Source organism: Plectropomus leopardus, chromosome 8, assembly GCF_008729295.1.
Source record: "Plectropomus leopardus isolate mb chromosome 8, YSFRI_Pleo_2.0, whole genome shotgun sequence".
In the NCBI taxonomy this organism is placed as follows: domain Eukaryota; kingdom Metazoa; phylum Chordata; class Actinopteri; order Perciformes; family Serranidae; genus Plectropomus; species Plectropomus leopardus.
The window spans coordinates 5,139,067-5,162,185 of NC_056470.1; the positions used below are offsets into that span (position 1 = coordinate 5,139,067).

Sequence of the window (23,119 nt, forward strand, 5' to 3'; positions counted from 1 at the left end):
GCCAACTAAGTCAACTAAAAAATCAGCTTCAATGCATTTTTGCAATTGTAGAATAACTGTTCTCTCTCTTAGCAAGGTGTTCCTTGTGAAAAGCAAATGCACCCATTGACATTTGTCACACTTGTTTGACAAATGCTGCGTTATCTGTCAAGTCACCACAATTCCCATTTGTATGCCCTACAGTCACCCGCACTGCCACCACATCTGGAAACACTCATATGAACCGCAGGTCTATTATATTTCCTCAACTGCAAAACCCTGTGTGCAGCCACGGCCAATACATCTGTAAAATGTAGCGTTTGAAGAGTGCTGGTATGCAGTGGAGTTCCTGAGGACAGCAGGCGAAAGTTGATGAAGGATACTTGAGCATATATGTCAGAAGCCTGGTTTGACGCGGGGTAAAGGCCAAAAAATGTGATGAAATGGCACAGCAAGTGGTCATGCCAAAGCCTAAGGAGCTGCTGGGGAGGGCCTGCATGATGACAAGCAAAATAACAAAAAATCACAACAGGAGCTATCATGTAAGTAGTTGGAAACAGAAGACAGTCTGACCCCTGGAGATAACTTTCAAAAAGCTCTTGCTGACTTCATGGTCTGCGCTGAGCTGTGCCAATATGTGTACCAGGAAAGACTTAGTGAAACCAAGAAGACACAGATCAGGCTGATTCTCTCCTGATAATGATTTGGAGCTTAAATTAAGAGTACTGACAGACACAAGTGTGCTGATGCCTGGGATATTTTTACTTTTACGATCTAAAATCTGGCTGTAATTGATTAAGATAAAATTTCAGTGTAATGTATAATCAATTTCAAAGACCCTGTGACATGAAAATGACATTTTCTGAATTATAATCCTTTTTAATATCTTGTTATATGCCAAATATTACGTCAGAAAAATGTATCTTTTCTAATCTTTCTTTTCTCTTTCTTAAAAAAAACAAACAAACAAACAAATTTAAAAAAACAGCTTCAAATGTTTGATGACTCAGCCTAAACTTAGGGGCGTTTACAAAAGTTGATGCAATCAAAATAATGATCACACCGGTGATATAAAACCACACTTCAGCATTTGTTGGTTTTAGTACAAACAAAGCAATATGAAGAGATATGAAGAGATGTTTTTTTGTTAGATCTAATTCATTAATTTCTCCCTCATCCCTTTCCAGATCAAATGGTGAGGGAGATGTGTGGAGCTAATAATATTTTTTAGCTCCGTAACGTGCTAAACTCTAAGGGCTCGTGTCCAAATAATAGTTTGGTTCTTGTTTGTTTTTTTTTTAAGTCCCAACGTGGCTCCTTTAGATTCTATAACATGTTAGTCAGAAACAAATCACAACAAAGACAGAAAAGCCTATTTGATATTGAATATTGCTGGCGAGCGCTGTACTTTTATCTCTGTAGTAAGTTTGTTGTCAACTGTTTAGTCAAATCTCTGTGAAAATAGCATTATGCTGGCTACTAAGCAAGAAATTGTTGTCATGGAAACAGAGCCAACACATGGCAACATCAGAATGAGGCGCTCCCCAGCTGCCTGCCACCACATTTCTGCTAAAGAAAAACCATAGACTGTAAATAATGGACATTACCACTGTGACGTCACCCACTGCTTTTTAGACTGCCGTTTTAAGCTTTGAGTTCAGCCATCACCGTCTTGCTTTTTGGAGCCAGGAGGGACCATATTTGGATGAGAGGATTGGACTGTGAAGGAGCGAGGGGTGGATCTGACTCATAGACCATAGTGAGGCCTTGCAGACAGCCTGTCAATCAAACAGCCCTGTTCTTAAATATATGTTACTTTGGGCCTTAATAAAATGTAATCAGATATTTAAAAAAATGTATCCCCAAACAGTTGTCATTAATGTTGAAATTAGCTACGGAGACCAAAATTATCTTTTGTGCCAGGCTATAAATATGTTTATTTCTGCTGTAGAGTTGAGCATTTTAATATGAGGGTCTGTGGGGATTGACTCTGTTTTTGGAGCCAGCCTCAAGTAACTATTTGATGAAGTGCAGTTTTCGTCACTTCTGCATTGGCTTCATTTCCTAGCCTCGGAGCTTGAAAAAAAACAAACAAACAAAAAAAACCCAGATTTGGACATACGCCTGAACCTGCCAACTTTTTAGTAACCTAACTTAATTGCAAAGGCATTAAATTCCCTCTTGTAACTGTACACTGCTACAATATTCCACGTCACTGGAAAATACGTCACAGCCCTGAAGGCAATAACACTAAGTTCGGTTTGACTGGAACTTTAACTATTTGTATTAACAGAAAAACATCCCATGATTAAGACACTATTTGATAATGAACACATACAGATACGAATATCGGAGTGGTGCTTGTATACAAGAAAAACAATTTCAGCCACATGGGGTAGCTTAAGTCACCATGCAGCAGAAATGTAGTGTCATAAAAGAGAACCGCTTTATCTTGTGCGCCATTATTCAAATGAAAATTAGTACATGAGCATAACACATGGAATATCCATCCATTAGCTATATAGTAGGTGCTTATCCTTTCACTTTAAGTGCTAATCACGACACCACTAAGCTGCCCAACATGAAATATGATGTTACTAAAGTTATTGGCGAATAAAAAAAACCCACAATAAAAAAAACCCCACAATACCTCTGTTGAAGTGCTGAAGTGGTCTTAAAAGGAAACTGTGTTACAGTTCTATGATGTATCACACACTAAAGTAAACAGTGGCGCCAGATATGCTTCATAGTTTTTGGTCTTGCGTGACAATGAATATTGTCCTTTCATGCACTGTAGCATTGGAGGTGATTTTTCAAAAGACTCTGGTGTAAACAGATGATGGGGGGGTGCACCACTTAAGGACCTGAAGGAAATCAAACTAGACAGATTGCCGTTGCATAACACAAGAAAGTGAGCTCATTTTAGTAAATAAGCATTCGTCTGTGACTTTCGGGGGTCTTGATAGAGAGCCATGCACTCTTTCAGCAGGCAATTAAATTATAGCCCTCAATAAACACAACTACCATCCAGTACACTGACGAACACTGACGATATCAAACGGGCATGTTGTGTAATTTCTACTGGACCAACAAATTACTACTTGTTTTCAAATAATCAACTCAGCAGCAACTGAACAGAGAATTGCAAGGCCTTCCTGTCTCACCACACACAAGCTGCCGAGGTATGCTAAAGCTGCCCAGATGTGGTTTCATCTGAGGAGACAAATCAGAATGAGGGCTTTCTCTCCTGCGGACCCAGGAGATTTCATTGTCCCTCAGCTGAAGCCATCTGGCTGCCAGCTCTGCGCACACGCAGTCTAAACGCATCCAGATGACAAGGCTCACGTAACGTTCTCCCCAAGTAAAAACTCCATCAAACTATTAGCAAGCAGAAAACTTCTTGAAACCACTGTCAACGCTGTCTCTTGTGCAGGGCCACCAGTATCACTTCCTAACTGATTTGTGTGTGTGTGAGTGTGTGTGTGTGTGTGTGTGTTTGTGTGAGAGATGGACAAGTCGGAGCTTGAGTTCCATCACCTGTAAAACCGTCATGATTTATTCTACCATGCCGTGAAATTTAGACAATGTGCAGTGTATCCTGAATCAGATTTCTTTGAGGTTTAATTTGAAACCATGAATGAGGTTAGCACACAGCAGAGGATATCCTTGATATGGCTTTATAAATGCATGCAAGGTCAGTGAGACTATATAAACCTTTGAACCCTGAGAAAATGGGTGTGATTTCTTCAAAAACATGGGGGAAAAACTCAGCATGCAACATGGGAAGAAATGTTCCCCAAATTGCAAAAAATAGGACAAAAAAAAGAAAAAAGCTAGGGGAAAAAACATATTTATAATATCATCATTACATTACTTTTTTTTATTACAACTGTTTAGCACTTTTTCATTTCATTTACTTATTTGTTGTTGTCTTTTTTACTCTTTTTATTTTTTTGTTTCTTTTGTTTTATTTAAAAAAATTATATATATATTTTGCAGAATTTCTTCTTTCATTACCAGTGCCATCTTCCCATCTTTAAAAAAATTGAGCCAATTTGAAGATGAATAGATAGATAGAAGATCCTATGAGTGGATTAAATATCATATTTTGCAGGACAAATGCCGAGCCTATACCTACATTTGGCCAAAAAGAACAGTTTGTCTTTCAGCTCGCTTTACATCTGGGAATTTTTATTGCCTCTTATATTACAAAAACAGAGCCCTGCACTATTGCGATTCAAACATCTCTGACCAGAGGAGAAAGAAAAACAATCACCTTAAACAGACCTTGTATCTGGCTTTTAACTTTAAAACATAGTGATGGTGATGGCTTATGTTTTCAGCATATTTTAATCACAAATTACTCCATAAAGTGGGACTTAAAACTGTTAAATTCTCAACGCTGAGAAAAAACAAATCACTTATGCTCTACTTGTGTGTCCAAGAGTGTTACACAAATGATTTATCACACTGCAAACTCTAAACCAGCATGTGTACATTAGATTGATTTATATAACACATTAAGCCATGATTACCTCGGGTCAGACAGCACCAAGAAGGAGTACAGCTATATTTTGTTTCCTTTTAAATGTTAAACTCTAGAAAGAAAATCCCCCCTACTCCAATAAAATAATCCATAATCCCCGTCGCAACTATCCTAAAGTGGTTCTGCTTTTTCACTGAGGAGAGAGCATGATCCTTAAGAAAATTGCAGACATTTCCCTCAAAATAGGTTAAAATGTACGTGAATCTCACCAAGAGGAAAACTCGGGCTTCACTACTGGACCTAATCTAATCTAATTAGGGAGATATCCACTTGATCCTTGCTGATTTTTGGGCTCTTTGCTTGCCAAGTGCTGACTCCATTGCCTAATGTTGAACATAATAACTTCAAAATGGGAATGACTATCTAAACAGTGTTAAAGGAAAAGTCGAATCAAGGTCCAATCAATTGATTCACGTGGGGATCTTTTTTAAATTTTTAATTCTGTAATCATATTTGTGAGTTGGATATTTTTTAAAAACATCTTATGTAACATTAACATCAGGCTCACAATGGAAGAACACTGATCCATCAGTGGACTGACACCTGTCCTGCAGGTCTCTCATTATTTTGGAATTTCCTGCTTTGTTAAAGCATGCACACAAAAAAAGTCCAATTCAAATTCATTTAACCTTGTGTAGAGGTTAAATATGAAACAAACGCAGACCACATATGGTAAAAGGGGTATTTAAGGACAAAGCTGTTGAAACGGCCAAAAAGAAGGCTTTGAGCTGTAGCTGATGGAGCCGCCCAAGAAGTCATTCTACAAGAGAGAAGAAGCTGCCCCTATACATTATAAAAGGTTTGGTTTGAAGCTGGTTGCTGGAGGATGTGACTGAGCCAAAACAGCACTTGCTTGGCTGGTTCGTTACAGTGGCAGAACTTTCACACCACCGAGCCTCAACGTTTGCTCCACTGCAGGGAATTGGAAAAGTGACACTCCACTGTCTGACACTTCTTTGGCCTTTGTGCCTAAAGAGCTGTTCATTCGTGGGGCAGCCAAAATGCAATCAGTAATTTTCCCAGGCAGAATGAACCCAACTATCTAGCACCTTGGGGGGAAGCTGTTTCCATTGCACAGGCCTTGTTTGAGCAGACAGCAGATGAGAAATTGCGTGAAGTTTGCTGTCATGACAAAACTCACTACGTGACAACAGAACATTGTCTCTGACACAAACACTTCACAAGACCACGGGCATAAAACGGACATTTTCAGAAAAAGTAAATAAACATTCCATCCGAGATTACCTCATGTTTACAAGAGAACATGTCAAGAACTGGAAGTTGCTACAGAGAGCTTTATTTTAATAATTTAGTTTGGCTAACAGGTGGAACAAGCACAAAAATTAAATCCTCAGAAACCAAAAACACACGCGCACACACACACACACACAATGCTCCTTTGTTCACTGTATCACTTGTATCAGTGCAGCAGGAACTAGCTTTGTTTTCCTTCTCTGTCCAGAAAGAGTTGCACCGACAATCCCACTAAGACATCAGTCATGGGCAATTGGAAAATGATTGACATTAATGGGCCCAAAAGTCTCCTATTTTTTCAGCTGGATATTGTTTTTAACAGCGTGACTGAGCTTTGAAAGGAAATGATACCATACTACCGACTGTTGACACGTGAATCAGATGATGAATGAAAGCAGGGAAAAGCAAGGTTGGTTTATTTCTATAAGCCCTCTCAAATACAGAGACACATCAACACGCTTTACTTTCATTCCTTTGGCAATTAATTTAAACATCTGAATGGAAATAAAGTAAATTTAAATAAAATAATTAAACTAAAAATTCAACAAAGTATAAAGAAACTAAAATTACCACTAGCAGTCGTACGCCTCGGCAGACCCATCAGGTTGCAGTTTACAGTTGGGTCTGTGAAAATTTGGATGCTTCACACTCACCTTCCCCTGCGGCACAGAAAATCTATACAATCCCCTAAGTTTCAAGATTAGTGTCACCATTTATGTATACGACCAAATGTCTCTCCTTCTGTCTCTGAGTTATGACCTTTGGTAATGTCCAGAAAAGTGTTTTTGCAGAATATTATAATGTAATATTGACAGTGACCTTTGATCTTTTGGATATATGATATCATCACTTCATAATTTTGTCCTATAAGATATGTGTGTGAAATTCTGTCATAAGTAGCATGGCCAAAACACGTTTTGTGAGGTCACAGTGACCTTAAACCTTTGACCGCCGAATTCTAATCAGTTCGTTCTTGAGTTCAAGAGGACGTTTGTGCCAAATCTGAGGCAATACCCTCATGGTGTTTTTGACATATTTTGTTCACAAGAATGAGATAGTTGCAAGGTCACAATGACCTTCGACTGCCAAAATTTAATCAGGTCATTTTGAGTCCAAATTGACATTTGTGCCAAATTTGAAGTAATTCTCTCAGGGTGTTCTTGAGATATTACGTTCCCTAGAATGAGACAGAAGAGGTCACAGTCACCTTGACTTTTGACCTATGACCAACAAAATCTGATCAGTTCATTGTTGAGTCCAAATGGATGTTTGTGCCAAATTTGAAAAAAATTCCCTCAATGAATTCATCAAATACTGCATTCACAAGAATGGGACAAAAGGACAGCCAGACGGATAAACTGAAAGCATAATGCCTGGTACAAATGAGTTATCTCAGCAATATTGCTGCTTTATCTTACATCTGACCTTTTGCTTTTGAGAGTCTAAAATTTAAAAGGCCAAACAAAATCGATTCAAACCATTTAAAAACTACAGATACACAGGTCTATTAAATGTTGTCTTGTTACAAATGCGCAATCTTTCATCGGGATAATATCGCAACATACGTTATCATATCTGAACAGCGTCAGTCAACACATCTATATGAAGGACCTGAATGTTAAACTTGTACTTCATCAACACTACATAAATCTTCAGTGCTGTCATGCTCAAATATTGTATGGAAATAATGAACAACATGTTGTCATTATGGAATACAGATCTTGGCCTCTGTGTGTCTTGAGACAGAAGTGCATCACTGCATGAGATAAGTACAGAGGCATAGGAAGTGGTTACCTCACCCGCTTCCTTCCAGATTGCCCAGGGATGTGTGTGGCTAAAGAAAGGTTGAACTCATCTCTGACAGCCTCTGAGTAGCCCTTTGTTTCTGATTTCTTGAAAGACTAAAAGGCGGGTGTTTCGTCACTGAGCAGATGCTGCAGCATGGGGAAACACTTAGTATCCCCTAACTCTGAAACAATTTCTTCAAAATGACCAAGAGCAACTCTTGTCAGTGAAGCCTGTCATGAAGCTAAGTCCTCTGGAATGTAGCTTCATACATGTTAAAAGGACAAATCAAGACATTATAGGCTTGTATTTTGAACAAGGTTACTGCAATAATGCCCCTGCTGAAATTGTACATATAGAGAAAACAGGTGGATCATCTGTTGCATAATTTCATGCATTTTTCAGTTTTTCTTTTCCTCAAGGAAGCTAAGCGTGTTAGTGGGCCATTGAGACATCAGCCGGAGAAACCATTCCGCCCATGTTTACACCACACTATCACCACACTGGGACACCACTGCAGAATGTGTCTCCTGGGTTCCTCACCTTCAGGTCAAGAGGCCAACAGAACAAAGAGTCTCCAGTGCCCCCCCAAAAAAAGTCCCGACAGCTACCTCATTGGAATGCTGCTGTTGCTATGTGGACAAAGAGATCTGTATACTATGTTTTTGGAAGGACATGAGTTTCTGCAGGCAACATATTGACTGCATTTTCAGATGCCAGTACTTTGATGCATTTATTCTTTGTTCTACTGAAACTGACTCATACTATGATTTTTTTTCCTGAACTAAAACAAGCAGTGTGTGCAGCTGTCTTATTTAAACAAAAGGATTAGATCAGTCATAAAGTGGTCACAAAACACCAGCTGTTAGTCAAAGAGGCAAAAGTACCTATATGTATAGTATTTAAACACATACCTGTTACACTGTGTTCAAATGCATTGAGGAATCCATTCTAAATAAGTGGGGATAGATACAAAAGTTGTTTAACTAGTTCATTTAATTTGAAGTGAAATTTTTGTCTTAATTTTATGGTTTAATAATTGCTCTTAAATTATTTTTATCACTGGTCACTTGATTTTATTATATTTAATTTATTGATTTTGAACATTATATTGTTTTATTGCAAAATTGTATATTTTTTATTTTAATTTTAGCTTGTAATTTTTTTTTATTGTTTCAGTTTTGCTGTGTAAAGCATTTTGGGCTACACGGTTTTATAAATAAAGTTGAGTTGGAGTTAAAGCTTATACAGCTTTTTTAATTAAGCCTGAGATGTCATCCATTGCACCAGAGCTTAAAAACACTTAATGTTTAGCTAAAAAAACAATGGGATCCCTAAATTTATTAAATAAAAAAGTTGTTTTAGATTCTTCCCCCGTGACGTGACAAAACAATTTTAACATCCCAGTGTCACGAAATGTCTTTCTGAAGTTCCACGTGGCAAACTGTGCTCACTCAAAGCAGGGGGAATAGTGGGTAATCCAGCCTTCTTTCCCTCCAGTACTGTTTATCCCCGCTACTGGTTTGTCGAGTGGTGAGCAGACGGCCGCTGCCTGACCTGCAGTGCTGTGTGACAACAGACACCACCTGGTAACCATCACCACCAGCTTAAGCCACCAGACCTCTTGACGTTCTGCCAGGGCATGGAGACTGACACTCTAAGAGCCGCACACCCCGGTGCATACTGCCTCCTTCATTATGGAAAATATGGAAAAGTTTATTTAACCCCTAAACGTGACCTGGTTTAACTGAGCTGAAGATTATTATCCACTGTATTATTCTGAAATCCAAATCCCTGGTAGCTCAGTTACATGCCTTTGGTGTCATATATCTTGCACGAAGGTAATATTCATCCCATGGTAATTTTATAATAGCTTAAAGGCATTGTCGCGCACTAATTTCTATTTCAATTCAAACTGTGATATACTGGGTTGCATGTAAATAACTACTAAAACCAAAAGTATTCAATAATCTGAAATAAATCCAGCATATCTGGTTGCTTTCTTATATTGCTCCAACTACAGATTGTACTTCTTCATTTTTGCATGCCGCCGCCACCACCACATATGTAAGGAGTATAAAAGCAGATTGAAGGAGAGCCGCTTCTCTCTTTCTCTCTAAAATGAAAAAACTGAGATCAAACTGTAAAACTAGACAGTGCTTATTAAAAATAAACCAAGATTTTGTGACTATATTTCCTAAATTATCTTCAGAAACATATTTTAGTGTACTGTTTAGCTGTAATACAAGAGTTTGTAAGGAGGAAGTGGGAACCACATCGCTACTTATATTGTAAAAGTGGAAGCTGAAAAACATTAGATCAAATATAAACCAGATTCTATTACTGCATTGCGTATTTCCTGCCTCAAATGTTTTCAGAAACATACTTTAGTGCACTGTTTAACTGTAATGCCAGTTTGTTTTCTACCACAGAGCTGCCATATTGCTTTCTGTGTCAAAAAGGACGACCTTACATATTGTCTCCCACCCGCGGTAGGGTTTAGGCAGTGAATTCTGGTATTTGTAGGTTTTTTTACCGCTCGAAAAGACGCAAATGCCAAAGTCCTTACCTTTTTCCTTGGTCATATAGCACCAAATTATGTGTCTTTCTACTGCACTGACAGTCAAGTTTTATTAAAATACCATTTTCCAGCCGTGAAAAACTTCTTTAAATGGTAGTTCTAACTAAATGATGATCAGAACGTGAATCATAGTGAACACATTTCCAATTTCCATCACAGGATACATGAATGATTCATAAAACACTGAATGTGAGCACCTCAAGGAAATGTGATGCCTTTAAATGAGCCAACGTGATACAATTTGTACATTTCAAATTCTTCTGTGCGGACTGAGCTGACAGGTGGAACAGGTTACTGTTAATAAAGATTATATAATTCAAAGTTTTGTGATAGAAACCCTGGAATCCACTGGCTCCTGCTTTTCACCTCCTGCCTTTCCTGTAATTGAACCCATGAGTGTTTCGCTGACAGCTTGGCCCCAGTGGTCACCGTTTGATTACAAAACGTTTTTCCAGTGTATTTAGGGACACAAAAGCTGTCTGTGAGAATGTCTTGACTAAAAACACTTTGTTTTGTCAGCTCAAGCTTATCAAACATAGATGACTTCGGCAATTAGCACAGCGGGGTGTTGGACTTGTCTTAAACGGCGAAGGAAAAAACCTGTTCAATGAAATGTGTGGGCTTTCCGAGGAAGTCATATAAAGAAGGGGGTTTTGGTTAGTGTTTACCTCTAATGTTAAGAGGAGCTGTGCATTCTTCACACAGGGCCTGGTGAGACATAGTTAGAGGGTAAATGGTGTTTAAAGAAGCTGTTTTGGAAGGAAAAACAGCGTGATGCTAAACACATAAAACAGCACCCATCTGGACTTTGCTGCTCTTGCAGCACTGAATGACAGAGTCCAGGAGCAGAGGAAAGCGATGCCGCTGGGATGCATTGCTGGAGAGTGAGATGTGACTCACAGGGCAGTCAGGGCAATGAGAAAATCCAGGAAAGCAAATTATTCACATTTTTCCAAAAGAGACTGACGCACATCAATGACTAAAGTTTAAGATTTACAGGGAGGTCAACAGGCACAATGCACCATGAAAATGTTACATTACTGAACAGTTGGAAACATCTGCCAACTGAAGTAGAAGTAGAGTATTATTTAGACGGGCGCTAAGGCAAAAATGCTAAAAATAGAGCAAACAGTCAGATTCTTTTAAATGTATGACTTGTCTCTAAATTGGCAGCAAAAACTAGTTTTTAGTATAACTCAATTCTATTTGACATATCATAGCAAAGATACTTATCTTAACTGGATTACCTTTAAATAGCTTCTTTTGGATAGATACCATCAAAAGATTTTATAATATCATGGAAAAGGAAGACTGAATATCCAGGAGAAAATGATGTGGTGACTGAACTTCCCCCTGCAAAAGCACCAGTAGGTACATGTGACTGAACCACATAAATATAGGGGCTGACCATAAGTTGTTGGAAATCGAGAGGAGGATCATGTTTACGATCTAATCAGAGAGCAAAATTTGTCTGGCAATTAAAAGAATTTCAACAAACTGAACATGAAGGCAGCCGATTATGTTTGACGACAAATGGCTTATTACTCCCATATGCGTCTCACAAATCAAACAAATACAGGAAACTAAAAGCACATGTCAACATTTAAAAAAAAAAAAAAAAAAAAAGTAAATGGGGAATTGCAAAGTGGTGACCAGTCGTAGAAAGTGGCCAGCAACATTCAGGGAGAAGAGGAAGAGGTATACACATCCAAATGTTTAGCTTCGACACTGTGAAACATCAAAGCTATAACAGACCTTTTCATAATTATGTAAGATTTTGGAATTGGCGCTCCAAAATAAAGTTCCCATGACAAAAAGATGATGCTGAGCAGAAAGATCGAAACCTTTTCCTTATTTACTTGCCTGACTAAGTGAGGAAAAGTGAGGGATGCCTGCCAAACATTTGGCAGGAGAAACAAGAAGTTTAGAAAAAAACGAGGCCTCTGTCGGTGATGTGAGATACTGTAGTGAGATAGAAGATTAGGGTAAACGTGTCGAGTTTTATTTTTGCTTTACAGTTGTTGTATTCCATCAACCCTATCTGCCCCTCAGATCCCAATTTTGTGCAATCATGGATCACAAAAATTCATACAACTGAGCTAGATGACTGGGGTTGGGTATTGGTACTTGATACTTAAAAAGTATCGAACGAAACAGTCTAGTACAAAGTAGTATGGAAACATCTGCAGTCAAACGATATCTGCGTTTGATCCTTTTTGTGCTCGGTGTCTGATCTAAGAACATCCAGACTCTTCACCAGATGAGCAACCTTTCTGTTGCTGCCGTCTCCAGAGCCGCTCTCTTCCCAGTAAACAGTCAATTCAACATCTGTCTGCTTAGCATGAGCTAACACAGCAGCAGTAGCTAACATCCAACACCAAACCATTAAACTATCCCAACAGTCTCATTACTAACACAAAAACAGCTCAACTCAAATCCACAAATAACCATTAGGCAATGTTAGCTATGTGATACTGACAGTTAGCCCTGTCACTACGTGAGTGCGAGCGGACTTTCACCAACTGTCCTCAGGGCAAAGCTCACACTCCTACAGCATCAGCTATAGCCCATACAGTCTATGGTGCAGTGAAGTTAAGCACAGTGTGCCAAGATGGAATTAAAATGTTTAAAAGTATGGCCAAACTACACGCCACTGTATTCTTAGTACCGGTGATGCACAGACTGCTCTGTTAATATCTGTATCACTTAAAGGGTACTTTTTAACAGAATCAGTAAGTCAATGAACCCCAGATGTGCTGTACAGTACATGGTAGTGCATAAGGCTGCCCCTGAAAAGTCTGGGACTCGAATCATTAGTCAGAGACCCTCAGTCGACTGAGACTGCTGATTTTTTTTCGTCCCCAGACTTTGCTGCGGAGCAAGTGCTCTTGACTTTTACGCTGATCTTTGCAGCTGCGACATGCAGGCAGTGGCACAGAGGGAATTTACAGCTCACATCAAGTGTATAAGACACAGTCTCTGGCTTTTGTTTGATATCCAGTGTCACAAAAAATGTTGTGCATTTGCAAGCCATTGTTAGCACCACAAGCCTGTTTACTAAATTACATGATGCCGGTGTCACACTGAATACCCCGCTGAGCCTGTACAGACTTTTAAACTTTGTATGGACACGAAGTAGCGAATATTTGTATTTAACAGCCAAATCTGATTCAACTGGCATCATTCTGAGTCAAGTACAACCCTGGTAGGGTACATTTAAACATTTAAATTCAAATTGCAAGACTAGACATAAATATAGCAAACATTTGGGAACTATCATGTGTCTAAAATTTAAAGAGTGTTCAAAGGGATCCATTAGTACAGCACTTCCAAAAAGTTATGGGAATTTCACACACAAAAAAAAAGAAGTTAAAAAGGTTCAACGGTGTTGCAGTGCCTGAAATATTCTCGCTAACAAGTTTTTAGCTTTAGTCCCAGCAGGAATGTCTATCGCATCATCCATGTGAATCCACACAAGATTTCAATCCACTCATAAAAACATTGGTACATAGTGATATAAGAGGTCAATAATTCCACGGGGAGCATTTGAGACAAATATATTGGTCTTTAAAAGCTTATACAGAGTCGTTCGATGTTATGGTTTCATACATACACTGTGCTGTCAACATTTTTTCTCGTCTATGAATGTGCGAACGCCTCCATCCAAGCCGTTTCCAGACACTCCATTCCTTACGTGTGGAGAGGGGAAAAGCTATAAAGTTCAAGTAAAACCTGACAGGAATGTCCTGGTCCAGCCATGTCTCAGTTAGTACTCTTACGCACAAGTCTCTGCGTTTACAGCATACTCTGGCACTTCATCATGGCAGTTCATCTATTTTGCCCAGCAATGATGATATAAAGCTGAATATCATAAAAGTCATGCATGAAGTGTTGTCTCAATGCCCCAGGCTGACACCCTCCAGAAGCCCACAACCACCTCTTTGGCCTAATCTCCAAAGGCGTCTCCTCTTAAGTTGGCAGGGCTGGCAGCTCCTCAGGGAAGCTGGGATGGGATAGGAATTCCAAGGAGTAGAGATTCAAGAAAGCTTCTCTGATGTCTGACGTTGCAAAGGTGTTATTTTCACCACCAGCCAGTGATTGGCATGTTGAAAATGTTTTAAGAGAAGAGCAGGAATTTTGCAAACATTGTTATTAAGCCACACAAGAGCAGCACATTCACGGAACACATTGTAAATGGTGGTTCAAACCAAGAATGCCACTTTCACTGCTACAAAGGTCCTTTGTATCTTCAATAACTGTAGGTGTTCAAAAATTGCCTCCAACTGCAATGGCCATTTCATTTGCATCAATGCAGTGCTTACAGCGTAGATGTCTGCAATTTGGGAAAAAAATTAGATCCATGAGCTCCTTACCCTCCGCGCAGAGGACGAGATCAGCCTCCATATGAATGATTGTTATTGCCATGTTAATACCATGATTAATGTTTCTGAAGTGCTGCAGATGCACGTTTTATGTCACACCTAAGGCCGATGCTCTTGTGTTACATGTCACACCTCGTGTGATTGCGCAATGCCATGATGCAGTCTATAATCACAGACTGAAGTGGAATGATGCCTCCATTGTTTGGTTCTGTGTAAAAGTACAAAGGAGACATAAGAAGGGACCTTGTAGCAGCCCCATACTGTGATCTGTTTAAAAGGGTTTGTAATTCATTTTGCATGCCTGTACAGGCATTTTTTCATTAAGACTTAAGACTCTAAATGAACTAAAAGTTCAAAAATGATTGAATAATTTTCTGTGAATTTTTTCAACTCTAATAGAAGAAGTAGTATAGTAGTATAAGAAAGAATGGAATATTGATGCGGAAATTTATGTTTAGTCTCCTTTCCAGTACATACCATATTTCTTTTAAATTATTTCCAAAAAAGTGGATTTTTAAAAGGCAACGCACAGAGAAAAGCAATATCAGTGTTGTCTGTGCCATAACACAAAAGGGAAAACAGAAGAAGCCTTCTGTTATTCATCAAAGCCTCATAAATATTACTTCATGCAATTGTTCTGTGGTTCTTCAGTGGGTAACAGTATACCACTTCAGCTACTTGAACAAAATGCAGTGCATGTGCGATGGCAAAATGTTAAGCCCTTACACATGTAGACAGCATATTCAGACTTTGCCCGTCCGCTCCTTAACAAATTCTTTCCGCTCAATGGAAACTGTATTTTGCCCTAATTTCATCCTGCAGGTTTCACTTAGCCTTGTATCAACACCCTTTTGGAATTTGATGCTGAAAGGCTTGGCGGAAAACACGCCCGCTTCAACATCTGCCAAAAAGAGGTAACATCAATGGAGCACTTAACCTACAATTAAGAGTGCTTAGTGACTTCACACATCTCGTGGCATGTGAAGACCAAATTTACAGAAGAAATGGTTAGCCCAAAGGATATAGTAAAATCTGTCATTAAATGGGTAAATTTAAGTGTGAAGACAGGGAGTGAAATTACAAACAACTGTTCTAAAGCCAAAAACGAGAATTCAGATGTTGTGACAATGCCTCTGTATGGCAAAAAAAGAAACTCAGTTAATGTACTCAAGAGTTAAGACATAGTGCCTAGTGGCATGTAACTGGAAGTGCAATGAGTTCAGACAGTAGCCAGTTTGTTTTGTTTCCTCGGCTCCTTATGTTGCCCTTCCAGGCAGAGGCAAAAAAAAAAAAAAAAACATGACTGCCCAGAAACCTTCAACACCTGACAAAGAGAAGAGAAACGTGGGCAAAAGCTCTGTGGAATGAGTGAAAGTGAGATGAGGGGAGAGCTGGAGAGGGGGAGGAGGGATGGGGAAGGCCCTCCACCCTGAAGGTTGGAGAGGGTCAGCATGGTGACTGCTGCGCACCGGGAGAGAGGGGGAGGACCCACATGCAAAATATTTAAGATGTTCAGGCAGAGGAGGGCTTCACAGAGGAAATAAGACAGAGCCTGGGTGAGTGGCTGGTCAAAGAGGAGCTCCAACTCAACTGGTCAGCCAAAGTCTGTTTGATATTTCCAGCAAAGACCTTCTCCAGGGACCGACCGCTTTGAACAAAAAGATTTGTAAAGAGACTTTTCTATAGAAAATGGCAAAGGTCAATTTGAGTGTAGTGGCTTTGTGGGTCTCCCTGCTCCTGTTGGCTGAGACATGGGCCCAGAATCCCAAGAAGAGACTGGCTCCTCCAAAACCTCCAAAGAATCAGTGCTGCGATGAAGTGCGCTCCCTCAAGGTTCAGGTGGCCAACCTGACCAGCATCCTCGAGGAGATGAGCCGCAAGCAGGAGTCAGACTTGATGAGCATCGTGAGGCAAATAATGGAGCTGGACAAGCAGAACCGCCAGCAGGAAGCCCGGGTCACCGAGGCAGAGAGCAAGTACTCGGAGATCAACAACCGTGTGGAGATCATGCAGCTGCAAACTCTGCAGTCTGCCACTCAGACTTCATCAGGTGAGCATCAACACAGCTGCTAATAGAGTAGGAATGAAATGTCGTACTGGCAAAAGTTTTCTGTACTGCTGATTGGTGTCAGAAAAAATAAGATTAAAAAAATACAAAAATTACATCCTGGAGTTTGTAAAATGTTCACACATGGTAAAACTAATCCATGAGTGAGTCTGGTGCACATTTGAGCGACCTGCCTCTTTTTGTCTGTTGAGCAGATGCTGTCAAATTCACACTCCTGGTGTTTTATTTCCACACATCGACAAAGACTTTAGTTGTCTGTCAACCTTTTTTAGCCTGTTGTGATTATGTTTTAATCAAATTTTAGTTTGATCACATTTTAAAAAGCGTCTTTTCATGAGGAGGAGTATTCTTTTTTTTATTCAAAAGATACACTCTAGTTAATAACAAGCTGAGGAAATCATAAGCCATCATTTTACTGGAATGTGTGTTACCTAAATTTTCCAAAACAGACGTAAAATAGGCCAAGTATTGCGCACACAAGACATTATTTGAGCTGTGAAAAACTATAATCAGCCTTGTCAATTGCTCAGAAAAACTGTTGTGAATTGGCTGTGCAGTAAATTACAGTGTGCACATTTATCAGAGCTGCCCGACAGCAGTCAAAAGCATTAATTTGGAGCTGTACAGTCCCGTCTGCAGGGCTGTCAATAAAAAGCTCCACCAAAGCCAAATCATCCCAGACATCCATTTGAACTTTAACACACCGCTAATCAGCCCTGGTTGCTGCGGAGAGGTTAACCAGGCATGACGTCGTTTATTATTTCAATACCTTAACTGTGTGGTCGAACAGGGGCACATTTATGTCACTGGCAAAGAGAACACAGAGGCCTTTTTGAAAGTCGAGTAAATTAGAGACAGGAGGGCAGAACAGGAAGGGATGCAAAGATTAGAAGAAGTGGACGGTTTCCATGTCTTACACAGACTTTTTGAAGAATTCGACTCTTTGCTCTATAGTGATCTCATAGCCCTGTTGATGGCATCAACATACAGTGGCAGGAGTTACAGTAGAGAGCAATGCAAAAATCTGAGCCCTGCTGTGCAGATTTCCCTCTGTTCTGATGTATTTTACCTCTGGTGGGGTTAAAGGTCATTTTTATATCTGCCCAATCACTCAGATATCCATAAAGCTGCTAGAATTTATGGCACTTTTAGAAACTGTGCATGCTTTTATCGTAATTCCAGAGATTTTTTTTTTTTTCCAGATGCCATTTATGACTGCGCATCCCTGTACAGCAAGAACTACAAGATCTCTGGCGAGTACAAACTGCCAAAGGATGAGTTCCTGGGAACACCTGAGTTGAACGTAAGTTATATTTCAGAATTGTGTATGCCACGTCTTCTTTGTGGTTTTTTTGGTGACATGGTGAAGCATCTGCATTGTGATACATTCTGGTAAATTCTTTCAGGTCTTCTGCGATATGGAGACAAATGGAGGTGGTTGGACTCTGATCCAAAGGCGTAAAGTTGGCCTGACTTCATTCAACCGTGACTGGAAGCAGTACAAAAATGGATTTGGATCCATCCGTGGAGACTTCTGGCTCGGCAATGACCACATCTTCCGCCTAACAAGGCAGCCCAGTGTGCTCAGGATTGAGATGGAGGTACGTGTCGGAAAACATGGCGCTCGTATAAGCGTGGGCCGAGACGCTAAAGAGCAAGAAAACCGTGCATAAAGCATTTCGTAGCCAAAGTGAAAGGGCATAAACACAGAACCAGTTTGTTCTTACGGGTACCAAGTGTAAGAAAATTAACAATAAATCAAACTAACTGTTAGAGACATTAGGCAGACCTTGAGAGCCAATATTCTCGGGCTTTATAACTGTCCCCCTCTAAATCATGTTATATGTGTTTTCCAATGCAGGACTGGGAAGGAGAGACGCGCTATGCTCAGTATGGCTTTTTCACCGTGGGTAATGAGTTAAACAGCTACAAGCTCTTCCTTGCCAACTACAGTGGGAACGCTGGCGACTCCCTGCGCTACCACAACAACACCAACTTCAGCACCAACAACAAGGACAATGACAAATGTGTGGATGATTGTGCTTCCCTGCGCAAAGGTAAATTATGATGGCAAACCCACAGGAAACAACCCATGTAGTCATTTACTTTACATGTACAAGTACTCTTCAATTAACATAATTCTTTCCCCTCATCTCCTTCCAGGTGGGTACTGGTACAACTGCTGCACTGATTCAAACTTGAATGGTATTTTCTACCGCTATGGTCAGCACTTAACAAAGAACGCAGATGGGATCACTTGGTACGGCTGGCACGGCTCCAACTACTCCCTCAAGAAAGTGGAGATGAAGGTGCGGCCGGTGGATTTTCAGCCATAAGTGCTTCAGCTGTGTGTCCTGGATCGAGATCACACGCATGAATGCTGAGAGATCTCACTAAATACCTGTTCAACTCAAATTGTGGCTTTCCCTTGACTGCGAAAAAGGAATGAAAATGTGTGATGGTCTAAGTTTCAGTCAGATGAATGTGTCATGATTTTTTGCCGTGTTTGATTGTAAATTGTAGTTCTTTTTGTGTATTTATCGGTAAAATATTTTATTTTTCTGAAGCTTTGATAGATGCTCTTTTACCACTGTCCCATATGGGTAACTGGATTTTAATTTCTTCTCTCATTTGTCTTGAAAGCACTAGGATGATTTTTTTTTTTTTTTAGTTAACACAAGCCATTTATGGGTAGTAGCAAGACTCAGTCCAGAGTGGTCTGGTTCAGGTATAAATCATTAAGAACTGGTACGAACTAATTAAAAAGGATCTTTGTGAGTTGCTGGAATGGGATCAACCACCAAAGGTACTTCCTATGAATTACGCTGCATTTTATTGTAAAACCCTAACCATTGATGATGGAAATGTTTCACTTGTAAAATGTGTACAGCTCTGTAATTATGTTGTTTTATGTGATAGAAAATAAACATATTTTTTAAAAGAAACAAAGTCTCAAATGGGTAATTCAATATTAATCTCTCTGTCAAAAAGCACACTTAAAACATGACAAACTCAAAGGGAGTCTAAAGGCCAAATTGAGGTTTTGTGCCCATTCATGTCAAATAATAATGACACATTTGCCTTGAGCCACCGACCTCTGACTCTTGGGTCATCTCCTGACATCCTGGCCAAAGGTCCCAGGGCATTTCAGCCAAAAACAGGAATGAAGACCACACACTCACTCTATTCTGCTGTCAAGTTAAATGCCTTTAGGTTTACTACCTTGACAACAATAACACCATTTCGCTACGCTTTGGAACAACAAAGAATTCCATGGAGCATTTAAATACCTACAGACAGGGAGCCGCGCCTACACAGGCTCAGTGGTGGGCTCAGTGAAATTCTCTTGTCTTTACAAGGTGACACATTGAATCAGGGTAAACATCTAATTAAAGCTGGACATTAATCTCGACCCCTTAAAAGAAATGACCACAGTGGAATGACGGACACTTTAAAAAAGACCTTTGGACAGTGACAAATGACCAGGTCTGTCTATTCTAAGGTTCAAAAGTAGTCAAACAACAATAAAAGCAGACCTTGAACAGTGGTTGATGGTGAAAGTGCAACTATAAGAGGTCAATTGCTATTGATGGGGCAACATGATTCTGACTAGCAAGCTTCACTTAGGAAACCAGACTGCTGCCAGTGGAATTTATAGTTATTTTTCTGGTGAGTTTAACTTTAGAGAATTGGGTTGCCAAAAGTTGTAGTAAATATTCCATGGACATATTGTGAAAAGGTGAATGTGACTACTGGGCCTCTTCAGCAGGTATTAAAACCAAAGAATTACAGAAATTACAAAAGGACGGTACTATCCAATGGTTATCCAATGTCCATGACATAAGGTGTTTTCGGACCAGAGAAACTTTATCAGAATTCTAAGAACCCCAATTTTTGTTGTGTCCACATCGCAAGAACTACAAATGATCCTAGTTCTCAGAACGGCATTTTGAGAGAACTTTTTAGCTCTTTTAGCTCCTATTTCAGTGTAGGTATTCTCCCAGCACTTAGGGACCAATGAGAAACATAAGTTTATGTTGACTGGTAAAGATGCAAGTCTACATACAGATCTGAAATAACCTCCAAGACTCCAACCACTTTTAAGTCAAAGCTAAAAACTTTACACTGCCTACTCCACACTCTAATGACTGCAAACCTTTTTATAAACTGAATTTAATATCATTTTAAATCATCTTTTTATCTATGCATTTAGAAAAAAAGTTGCCTTGACTACATTGATTGATCGAATACAGCCAATGCAGCACTGTCAAACGCCATTTTCAAAATGTGTCATTTGAACAGACAACACAAAACACAAATACAATGGAAGAAAACATGGACATATGGACTGACAGTGATGTCCAAGCTTTACTGAGCATAGATGCGACTGTGAGAATCTGTTTTGTTAAAGCAAAATTGATGGTGCTAAATCAAGAGCCGGCCAGCTTACGGTACAATATTTTAGCGTTCCAACTGGCGGTGCAAATTCGTACAGGAAATAGCTGGTGAATGTATGTAGTTCTGTCCTTTTCTCAGACAGGTGTAATCCACACTTCTGATGTAGTCATAACAAAAGTAAAACATCCTAAGGTCAACAATTATGTGGCTACTGGATTGCATTACATTGTACAAGTGTTCCTGCAATTTTTTTACTCATATATTGAGTCCATTTGACTATAAGTAAAATAAAATAATGCCCAAAGGCCACAAACATAAGTTGAGATTTTGCCTAACAGATTGCAGCCCTCCATACATCTGAACATACTAAACTTTATTTAAAATTCCATTTCCAAGCATTTCCAGTGCCTGGTAAAATTATGGCTACACATTTATTATTAACACATGGTCTAGATGCAGCAATGCCTGGCTCCAGTTGCTACAGTGATGATGGAACCACCAAACTCATAGTTATTCTGTAAAGGAAGGAGCACTTTACTTTAATCGTCCTTTACAATATCTAACACGCAGCTTTCAGCCCAACATTGCAGATTGTCAAATTCAACAAAATATCATAAAAACAGAAACAAATGGCTGCTTCAAGTCAATCTAAAGACCACATGCACAATGTACCAATAACACCAAAGGCCAAATGCTCAATTAACAATGTTCCTCTGTTGTTGGGAAATATGGGGAAAATGTGACCAATTTCCTGGCTCTATCCAAAGCTATGGGGCCTGTGAATATAGTCAGAGCACAAACTAATTATTTTGATTTTCTTAAAATCCCTCACACTTTTTTCATACCAGTTGCAACTCATAAAATTTGTACTGTAATGAGCATGTCACCTAATCAGACAGATTACCCTAAATTTTGACTTAAGTTCCATAAAAGACAATTCCAAATACAATCCCTGTTATAACTGAACGCTCATCTACAAACACGATGACTCAAATAGCAGTGACTATGCCTCCTTGTCATCAAAAAGTGTGCATCCGATATTAACTTTTAAATACAGCGGTGACTCAGTTGAGCCAGGTTTACGTAGTGGCTTTCTGCACACCGGCCTCTAGATCTTTTATGGGAAATCCTGGAGAGGTGAGAACCAGATGGGGATATTGAAAACAGCAGAGTGCCGGCTCCCATCATTCATCATCATCAAGGCTCCTGAGAAATTGAAAACAGGCCCCTGAGAAACACAAGTCCAGACACTCGTAGATGAAAAGGAGGCAAGCATCCAATTAGATGCCTGGAAAACAGATTTCTCTGTGCCATGCCAAAGGCATAGAAATAAAGAAGGATGAGAAAAGGGGATGGAAAAGATGACAGAAGATATCAAAGGCTTGTGGGACGGGAGGATATGTGTAATGTTTTTTTCTGTGTATTTATTAGAATAAAAATTGACTTTGAGAGAATCACTTTATGTTCGTCTTTGAGTAATAACTTCTACTGCAATAACTGTTAATCACAGGGGCACCTGTCAGACTTAGTTTTTGTGTTGTGGATGAATCTACACCAAAAAGGAAGAGACCTCCCACTGACAGTGGTATGGTCCAAGAAATTACTCGTAACAAGTGAGTTCCAACTTTGAAGAAGCTACATACAGCTTTGTATGAAGCTACATGTTCCCTTGACTATAATATTACAAATTAGAAAACTGTTAAAAGCTTAGTTAGACCAAAACTGCACAACCAAACAAGTTGATGATAAATTACACCAATTAAAATTACTCCAATTTGGCACTGTAAAGAAAAAAATGTAGGCTGGCTGTTGTAAAGTAAAGTAAAATACTGCGATGAAGAAAGTCAGATTTTATATATATTAATACATATGTTGATAAAGCTGTGGTGATTCAGACTTATTTTGTAAACTAAATAATTTTAGTTTTAGTTTTAATTTTATGATGTATTCACACAAATTTTTTGCCCGGTCTGCAACATTGGCACGAAAAACTGTAAGTAAATAACTGTGACTGAGTAAATGTCACCACTTTCCATTTCAAAATAAAAGCCATAGTTTCAAATTAAAAACTCTCTGGTGTTTTATACATGATCCACCCATACATTAATCCTAAGCTTTTTTAAGAA

General features: G+C 39.4%; 2 protein-coding genes across 2 annotated transcripts in view; one reads left to right on the top strand and one right to left on the bottom strand.

Annotated features, from left to right (window-relative positions):
* The window catches only part of mtor (mechanistic target of rapamycin kinase), a 121,244-nt gene that overhangs the window by 57,097 nt on the left and 41,028 nt on the right, over positions 1 to 23,119 (bottom strand). The gene's annotated exons all lie outside the window — the stretch shown is intronic.
* Positions 16,049 to 19,540, top strand: angptl7 (angiopoietin-like 7). Its single transcript, XM_042491149.1, has 5 exons — positions 16,049 to 16,577; positions 17,798 to 17,898; positions 18,002 to 18,196; positions 18,457 to 18,652; positions 18,759 to 19,540. The coding sequence occupies exons 1-5, from the start codon at positions 16,217 to 16,219 to the stop codon at positions 18,929 to 18,931; spliced, it is 1,026 nt and encodes a 341-aa protein (XP_042347083.1). The 5' UTR covers positions 16,049 to 16,216; the 3' UTR covers positions 18,932 to 19,540.

Bases quoted from the DNA above. Each gene is read 5' to 3' on its own strand.
- angptl7 (XM_042491149.1), top strand. From the start codon at position 16,217: ATGGCAAAGGTCAATTTGAGTGTAGTGGCTTTGTGGGTCTCCCTGCTC. The intron at 16,578-17,797 runs GTGAGCATCAAC...TTTTTTTTCCAG, and splicing joins TGCCACTCAGACTTCATCAG to ATGCCATTTATGACTGCGCA. The intron at 18,653-18,758 runs GTAAATTATGAT...ATCTCCTTCCAG, and splicing joins TTGTGCTTCCCTGCGCAAAG to GTGGGTACTGGTACAACTGC.